The sequence below is a fragment of the Cyprinodon variegatus genome, unplaced genomic scaffold, assembly GCF_000732505.1.
Source record: "Cyprinodon variegatus isolate N-32 unplaced genomic scaffold, C_variegatus-1.0 Scaffold708, whole genome shotgun sequence".
NCBI classification, from domain to species: Eukaryota; Metazoa; Chordata; class Actinopteri; order Cyprinodontiformes; family Cyprinodontidae; genus Cyprinodon; species Cyprinodon variegatus.
The window spans coordinates 344570-354439 of NW_015151161.1; the positions used below are offsets into that span (position 1 = coordinate 344570).

Genomic DNA, 9870 nt, shown 5'->3' on the forward strand with positions numbered 1-9870 from the left:
ACCAACTCTAAATTAAGTCATTCTTTTCTGATTTTCTCTTTATTCCCCTGGGATGTTGAATAAATATTTTTTTTATTGTTGTACTTTCTGTTAAGTAACCCACCACAGACAATGACCCTCCATTGTCTGTGAAAGATTCTTTAGAAATACACTTTTACTTAGTCGGTCATAGTTACTTTATTTGTTGCTGCAAGCTATTTTTAGATCAAAGTTATCATGCCAAAACGTCTTTCTCCCTTCAAGTTTTTCTCTCCTCTTTAAGTACACATCCCCATTTAGGATTTTTGGCACATGAAGTGCATGGCTACAACTATGGCGGCATTCAGTACTTTCGTCTGTAACTTAAAACTAATTAAACACACAAGCTCAAAGGGAAGGTTGTTGCCACCACCATCACTAAGCCGTCTGCCTCAGTAACGCAGTGGTTTCTGTTACATTAATGCCTAACGATGAAGGGTGGCTTGGTGATTTGGTCAGAACAAAAAATAAGTAAATCTGGAAAAATAAATACCAAACTGTTCAAAACAAAATCTACCTGGAAAAAAAAAAAATACAATGAAAAACAATTTGTTAAAAAAAATAATAAACATAAAAAACAATACACACAACACTTTTATTGTTGAAGCATGTTATTTTTCAAAACCAATCAATATACATACAAACATTTCCAGTTCCCATGGTCCCTGAATGCATCAGCTGGGTTGTTCAGCCGCTGTGTTGGCCTGTTAATCATAATTCCACACCCCTGTATTCTGAGTTCCCACCCCCTATGACATAAATTTGAAGTACAAATAAATCAGCTAGTACAAAAAAAAAAAAACAGAATCTGAAAACGTGTTATCAAATTGAATCTCTGTTGAGTTTTATCTTAAAAAATGCTGATACTTAAGGATATAAAGGAACATTTTAGCAGTTCTGAATCTTGATGTTTTAAATCTGGGTTTAAATTGAAACCATGAACTGGCCCATGCTAATACTGATACAAGATAAAAATAAAAAATAAAAAAAACACTAATATTGGGCCAAAATATCGACTGGGTGATGAATTGGTCTACCTTTAACAATAACGTTGAATGATAAATTCCCGCCACACTTTTCAGGATTTCACTACTCAGCAATGTTAAAAGTCTTAGTAATGTTCATCTTCCTTTTGGTTAAAATATCCCAGTAAAATAAACTTTAGTTTGCTGTTAGAATAAACATAAGAGGGATGAAGAACTATCTGTGGCACGTGAGGTCCTTCTATGTAAATCATGATCCTTGTAGTTTGTCTCTTATCACTGGAGCCAAGCTGAGGTGATGTCCTCCTCAGGGGGGATGCAGCGCTCACACCTGCTCCATACATCTGCAGCACATTATTCCTGTAACCAAAGAGCTCTCTCACAGCTTCATTACCCAGAGAGCTCTGGCTCTTAATGCCACAACATGCCAGAGAAAGGGAGTGAATATGACAACAAGCAGAGCAGCCTGTATCCCTTGATCAGTACTTACATCAAAGAAATCATTACATATGCAGATGATGCTATCATCTACATACATAGGAAGGATATCAAGTGACGTCAAAATGATTCTATGCAATGGACCAAATAATTTGAGCTGTTTATCAGTTATTATTATTGGACTAAAGCGGGACAAAATCAGACCAACCAAACACAGCCAAGTTTTCAACAACTATTTCTGTTATAAATCAACACTATGACGGACCAACCAGATTTAGCCTAAAAACTGTCTAAATGATGTCTGGTGTTGATTGGCTTAAATCTTTCTTGCTTACTTCTTAACAAAAAAAAAATGTAGGGATATAATAAACAAAAACCTACATGGAAACTCCCAACAGCTATGTTAAGGGAGAGAAAAAAAACATTTTGAAAACTATAAAATATCTTGGTGTCCATTTGGATCAAAACCTAAGATTCAAAAACTCACCAAAAAAAACCTCAGTAATCCTATAATTTTTTTAATTCTTTTTGTCCCGTTCTTCCCGCTTGACACTCAAAACTATAGCTCTATAATATCCAATATATCTTCTTATATACAAAGAAGTGGTTTAACAACTGAAGCATCTTTCAGTTATTTCATAGTGAGATCACGTCTCACATCACTTACCGTTTGTTCAGTATCTCTAAAGCCAGTGAGACATTCACAGTCAGATCTCTCTATGAGATTACTTAGTTTTGAATAATTCATTTGATATAGAAATGTGTAAAACAATCTTTAAAATCAAAACATTTCCCCACCCACATTAAAAATATTTGTCAAACTTTATTCTGAATAAAATGACCTGGATATGCCGCTGCGCGGCTCACAGAAAGTGCATCATCCTAAAAAGATCCTCAGCTTTTTCATTTAGTCATCAGACACTGGAATCAGCTTCCAGTTAGTCAGAAAATATTTGCCGACTTGAAAACTTCGAAAAACATAAATAAATACTTATTATTAAAATCATCTGAGCCAATAGGCATCAATACAGGTGAAATCTTTTTATAACCTATGCTCTCTTTCTAACTTAAAAACGTTTATCATGTATAAATTAAATGTATTATATTTTAATGCCATTTCATAATATAATGTGTATATAATGTTGTAAACCTGCTCAAGGACTGCAGATGGAAATTAGCAATAGCCGAGTTTGGTACAAAGCATAATTTCTTTGAAAGAATAATGTATTTTGAAAAATGTCCCTAATAAACTAATCATACTAAGAGTTTATGGAAAACTGGTGTTTAATATTGGAAGCTGCTGCCAGACATTCAGTATATTCTAGGTTTTATCAATTGAGCAGTTCAGAATTTCTACACCTTTATTACACCTGAACCTGAACTGCTGTAACTATAAACAGTACAGTCATGCTGTAAGAAAGCTGTCGGCAAAACACAAAACAGATCTCTGCTGAGAGTCACACCATGAGTTCAGGATTAAAGTCTCTACCTTTATTCGTGTGTAATTTCTTATCGCAGTAGTGTCCTAAATAATTATCAAATATTTTCTTGATATTGATATTGAGTTCAATATTTTAGAGTTATAGCAACCCTAATTTCAACAGTGATTTAAAAGTTTTAACTTTTAGCTTAAGTTGAACAATGAAAAGTTGTTTTAACTAAAAAAAATAACGCTCTCATACTGTATAAATGAAAAATTTTAAGCACTTACAGTGGATGATTTTCAGACGTTTTTCACAAAAACTAATTGTATATCAATACTAAACAAATATTTGATATTGAAGTTAAATAGAAATATTTTCCTATCTATATATTCATTTTTGCCATTGCAATACTGGGGAAGTACACCCCACCTCCCATTGCAACCAAACAGTTTGACTGCTGACACGATGTCTTGCTGTTCCAGTTACAAACATAGGGCCAGGCTAGAGCTGAACTGCAGGTAGAGCCTGAATTTCCCCCTCCGCTCCAGGTTAGGCAGCACCTCCATCACCTTAACGAAGGACTGGTACGCAAACCTGAGGAACACGCCTCAAGCCGCAGGTACAGGTTTACCTCATGACAGCGTTTTTTTGTCAGAGTTCTGATAAGCTTATAAATAGGATCATTCCAATTCAAATCATTGTCTTATTTAGAAATTGATATAGTGATTGAACTTTATTGATCTCACAATGGACATATTAACTCATTAACTCCAATTAACTGTATTTAACAAATCCCCTTGGAGAGCAGTGGGCTGCCTCTATGCAGCGCCCGGGGAGCAGTGTGGGGTTAAGAGACCCAGAGTGCAGGCTAGGGGATTGAACCGGGTACTTGCAACCTTCTCACAGCACAAGCTCACTGCTCTAACCACTAGGCCAACACTCCCCAGTGGACTTTAGGAGGAAGCAGAGGCTCTTGCAAGAGAATGTTCAAATGTATTTAATGTCCTCAGATGGAGAGATATAGCTCTGACTGGGCAAAGTTCAGTACATACATTTACCTTACAAGGGAACCTCCAGGGGAACCAACCCACCCCCTGCATAAAGAACTTTCTCACACTTGAACATTTGATTATTCCCAAGAAGAAGAAAAAAAAAACACAAATTCATCAAGGACATACATTTTAGCCAAATAAACACTCAGAACAGGTCTCCCTTTCATTGCAAAAGGAGGCTTGTGAACTCATTCTTATCTCTCATGACCCTCCCTTTACTCTTCTCTATAGTAGGGAGGCAACTGCTTTCTGCCATCCCCACTCTTAACTCCATAACTTAACACCAGCAAACAGACTGGTACAAGACTTCTAAATAATCACCCCTATTTAGGCAGAGAAACGGCACACTCAAAATATTTTATCTGACAAATAGGCCAAGGAAAAATATGCTTCCACATCCCCCAATTTTAATCCTAAATTAATAAATTATTAACTATCAATAACTTGAATAAAGAAATAATTACATACAATTCACTTTAGAGCCGTCATGATTTTATTTTATTTCTTGTTTTATAAATTAAAATCGTTCTTGCTAGAGTAAAAAGCAGAAAAAAACAAAATGGAGATAAAAGCAGGTAGTAAAACAAACAAAACAGCTGGACTACGACCTTAAACTAATAATACCTCAGTTAACAGTTTAACTTCGACAATCAAAGGCAGTTTAGTTTGACTTAAATGAACTCAGGCTACAGAGTTGGCTAGAATCAGAAGAGCCGAGTGGTCTGGGAGGTTGATACACTGACAACAAATCTGTTATGTGTTAAGGTGCCTATCCATTCAGTGATTTATAGACTAACAGAAGGATGTAAAGTCTATTTTCTGAGCTACAGGGAGCCAGTGGAAGGACTTCAGAAGTGGGCTGTTGTGTTCTACTTTCTTAGTGTTAGTGAGAACATGGGCAGCAGAGTTTTGTTTCAGCTGCAGCTGTCTGGACTTTTTTGGCAAACCTGTGAAGACACTGTTGCAGTAATTGATCCTACTAAAAATAAATGAGTTTTTCTAGATCCTATTTGGATATTTGTCCTTTAATCCTGGAGATGTTCCTCGGGTGATAAAAAGCTGACTTAGTTACTACCTTAATGTGCCTCTGAATGTTCAGGTCTGAGTTCATCATGACACCAAGATTACGGCCATATTCAGTGGTTTCTTGCTGTAGTAGCTAAAGATCTAACTAAACATCTAACAAACGCTCTGATTGGATCATTGTCATCTGGCGACATCGTGATGTAAAGCTGTGTAGGGTTGCAGCTAACGATAGTTTTGCACATTGAGTAATCTGTGGATTATTTTTCATATTAATCAATTAATAATCAAACAACCAAAGATTCTTGAAAGAAGACTTTTTACAAAATTAAACCAGGTGAAACTCCACTTGCGGAGTTCTTTATAAAGCATATTTACAGCCCTTTTTTGTCTTAAATGCAAAATGTTTACATATTTTTTCACAAAGTCTTAGTGTTAAGGATACATACTAGTACTATACTTACTTACTACTTACAGTTGCAGTTTTGTCATTAAGATGTGATAGTGTCAGTCTATTTTAGTCGACAAAAACTCAAAAAGGTTTTAGTCTAGTTTTAGTCAGTTTTATATTGTACTTCAAAAACCTTTTACAATTTCAAACAACCAGATTCTTCACCAGGCTTGCAGCTCTTGCCTAGATACTACAATTGTTGGGTATAGAATGCTGCCAAGGGGAGCATGTACAGGTGCTGGTCATAAAATTAGAATATCATGAAAAAGTAGATTGATTTCAGTAATTCCATTTAAAAAGTGAAACTTGTATATTATAGTCATACATTACATACAAACTCATATATTTCAGATGTTTATTTTGTTTAATTTTGATGATTACAAATGACAACAAATGAAAATCTCAAATTCATCATATCAGAAAATTAGAATATTGTGAAAAGGTTCAAAATTGATGGCCCCTGGTGCCACACTCTAATCAGCTAATTAACTCAAACCACCTGCAAAAGCCTTTAAATGGTCTTTCAGTCTAGTTCTATAGGCTACACAATCATGGGGAAGACTGCTGACTTGACAGTTGTCCAAAAGACGACCATCGACACCTTGCACAAGGAGGGCAAGACACAAAAGGTCATCGCTAAAGAGGCTGGCTGTTCACAGAGCTCAGTGTCCAAGCACATTAATAGAGAGGCGAAGGGAAGGAAAAGATGTGGTCGAAAAAAGTGTACAAGCAAGAGAGATAACCGCACCCTGGAGAGGATTGTGAAACAAAACCCATTCAAAAATGTGGGGGAGATTCACAAAGAGTGGACTGCAGCTGGAGTGAGTGCTTCAAGAACCACCACACACAGACGTATGAAAGACATGGGTTTCTGCTGTCGCATTCCTTGTGTCAAGCCACTCTTGAACCACAGACAGTGTCAGAAGCGTCTTGCCTGGGCTAAAGAGAAACAGGACTGGACTGCTGGTGAGTGGTCCAAAGTCATGTTCTCTGATGAAAGTAAATTTTGCATTTCCTTTGGAAATCAAGGTCCCAGAGTCTGGAGGAAAAGAAGAGAGGCACTTCATCCACGTTGCTTGAAGTCCAGTGTAAAGTTTCCACAGTCAGTGATGGTTTGGGGTGCCATGTCATCTGCTGGTGTTGGTCCATTGTGTTTTCTGAGGTCCAGGGTCAACGCAGCCACATACCAGGAAGTTTTAGAGCACTTCATGCTTCCTGCAGCTGACCAACTTTTTGGAGATGCAGATTTCATTTTCCAACAGGACTTGACACCTGCACACAGTGCCAAAGCTACCAGTACCTGGTTGAAGGACCATGGTATCCCTGTTCTTAATTGGCCAGCAAACTCTCCTGACCTTAACCCCATAGAAAATCTATGGGGTATTGTGAAGAAGAAGATGCAATACACCAGACCCAACAATTCAGAAGAGCTAAAAGCCACTATTAGAGCAACCTGGGCTATCATAACACCTGAGCAGTGCCACAGACTGATCGACTCCATGCCACGCCGCATTGCTGCAGTAATACAGGCCAAAGGAGGCCCAACTAAATACTGAGTGCTGTACATGCTCATACTTTTCATGTTCATACTTTTCAGTTGGCCAACATTTCTATAAATCCTTTGTTTTTATTGGTCTTCAGTAATATTCTAATTTTCTGATATGATGAATTTGAGATTTTCATTTGTTGTCATTTGTAATCATCAAAATTAAACAAAATAAACATCTGAAATATATGAGTTTGTATGTAATGTATGAATATAATATACAAGTTTCACTTTTTAAATGGAATTACTGAAATCAATCTACTTTTTCATGATATTCTAATTTTATGACCAGCACCTGTAGATGTTGAATACGGGCGGCACCAGAATGGAGCCTTGAGGAACACCGCGTGTGATTTTTCTGGTCTCTGATTTAAAGTTTCCGGCTGACACATGGAAGTCCCTATCCTTTAGGTAGGATTTAAACCAGTGTAGTGCGAGAAAGGCCAACCTAGTTTTCCAGATGTTTTACCTGAAATGTTATTATCTTATTTAACAGAAAAAAGAATAAAAACCTGTGAAATAATCAAAAGCTGCTTTAACTGCACAAGATAACAATTTAAGATACAAATAAAAAGTTAAGAGCACTGACAGAGGCTGATTTGAAGACATTTGCAGTGATAGATAAAATCGCTAGTTAAAACCGGTTTAGCATCTTTCAGCCGCTCACCAAAATAAGCACCCATACATTTTTTTCTGATATATCTGGAGTCTTCAGAGCCACAAGAAGTTATTTGGTTCTGCAGCTCAGCTGATGTATATATTAAATAACCAACTATTGCCCTTTTTTTCTTATTCATACCCCACCACCCAATGGCGTAACGACACAATGATAGGCCCGTAAACAACATTATCTGGGTGGCCCACATATGAAGTACAACTACTATGAAGTACTACTTTTATTTAAAAAAATCATCAGGGCAACCATTGGTCCCTAAACTAAACAATTCCTGTAGAAGAGAAACAGACCCACAGCATCATGCATCCTTTCCCTAACATAACCATAAACATGAGGTATTTTTCACCACTTTTATCCTTTGTTTTTAATCCACTCACACCAGGACTGTTTCCAGCCTCCAAAAGGAATTGCTACCATATCAAAAATGAAACTTGTCATATATGTAAGACTGAGTGGGTCCCTGACAGAAATCTTTTTATGTTTTACCCTAATCCAGCCTGGTGGTCAAAAGCAAAAACAAACAAAGAAAAAAAAAACATTATGTGGATGACAAATACGTTAAATTCTAGATTTTTTTCTGTTAATCATCTTTATCAAATGTTCTGCCCACAATCAGACTTCCGTCTAAAAAACTGACATTTTTATGGATGAGTTGTAGTTTACATACAGGTGTGCAAATTCTCCTAAGTTAATTTTTACACCTCAAAGCCTGAGTTCATCAAACAAACAGCAAACTGTTTAAACTCCTCATTTATAAGTAACTCTTCCCAAGTCTCTAAAAACAATAGTTATATTGAGCTCCACGTCATGAAAGACCAAACCCATAGATGTTAGGAGCCCGAGTACCTCAGACACGAAGAGAGTGCTGGGGTCGATGACGTCCAGGAAGTGCCGGAATCTACCCAGAAACGTTTCCTAAGAGAAAAGGAAAATTTACACCATTTAATTTAGCTGCAAATATTCATTGCAGCAATAAACTTTAACTTCATTTGATTTATTTGAATGTTTATAAAAGGTTCCTAAATGTTGTACGTGTGACAGATTAAACCTGAACACACAAAACACAAGTTAGTAAATGAAAATCTAAGTTTTTCTGTGACTTTGCAGCTGACCTAACTTCATTTTTGCTTGAACTGCCGGCAGCAGATGCAGATTCAGGATTGTTTCTCTACACAAACAGCCAGAGAGATTCCAGCTGCCTCTCCCAGTGAGCAGCGATATTAGAGCTCGCCAGCTGTTCCCACACACCAGGTGGAGCCTCCTCATTACAGCCGCTGGCAAACTGTTTCCCATCTTCATCTTTTAGACGCCCAAATCCGCTCGCACCGAACGCAATTAATTCTTTAATGACTGCGCCAGGAATACCTTTCAATCACTGATTCATAGGGCTGGCATAAGGAATCATTTAGAGATTCAGGCATAGAAGATACCCCCCCACACTCTTCTGGTTTAATTGCTCTAACTGTTAATTTGGACAAAAAAAATCTGTTGAACATATGGATGCCTGTCAAAAACATAGCATGGGTGGGGGCAGCTTTTGATATCAGCATATTAAAAAACAGGGGACTTTTCCTCTCCTTCAGAAGCGTCATCTGTGATGCTCCCTGATAGAGGCTTTTGCACCATCATGTCAGGTTGACTGGAGGCTTGGCATTGTCCTGATTAGGCCTTATGGATATGTCGAGATTTTAAAAATAGAGAGATTTTTATTAGGAGAGCTAGAAGATAGGTCTGTGTTGGCTATATCAAGATGTTCTACATTAAAATATAATTAAAAGGTTTATGGATGATGGTAGGTTATTTTTAAGTAGTTTCTGACATGATCTGTTTTTCTCCAGCTGTTTTTTTCTGAAAATGTAACTGTGTGACATTTGGGACAGAGCTCCAATCAGAGGTGTCTTTTTATTATAACTTTAGAAAAAGAAAAACATACTGAAATTAGGGCTGAGAGGGTTAATTGTGATTAAATGACTATTAAAAGTATCTACTAATAATTTGTTGTTGAAAATAGTTTTCTAGGGTAATGGTAGACTCTAAAACAGGCCATTTGCTCAAAGAATAATCTACTTATAACATCAATTAAGACAAACTCTACCAAAAAAATTGCACATTTTCCATTTATATACAGACTTTTCCATCAAAGACAGAAAAAAATCAACTGCAGGTAAAATGAATTGAAACTGTAAAGTAATTTTTAAAAATTATTTTAAAAACGTAAATATATATATTCACAAACATACATATATATGTATATATAGT

At 36.6% G+C, this 9870-nt stretch overlaps 1 protein-coding gene across 1 annotated transcript in view; it reads right to left on the bottom strand.

Annotated features, from left to right (window-relative positions):
- The window catches only part of LOC107097585 (sideroflexin-5-like), a 34636-nt gene that overhangs the window by 22717 nt on the left and 2049 nt on the right, over nucleotides 1–9870 (bottom strand). Inside the window, exon 2 of the mRNA XM_015394782.1 lies at nucleotides 8458–8526. Within this exon, the coding sequence (XP_015250268.1) occupies nucleotides 8458–8526 (69 nt within the window). The remainder of the gene's footprint in view (nucleotides 1–8457; nucleotides 8527–9870) is intronic.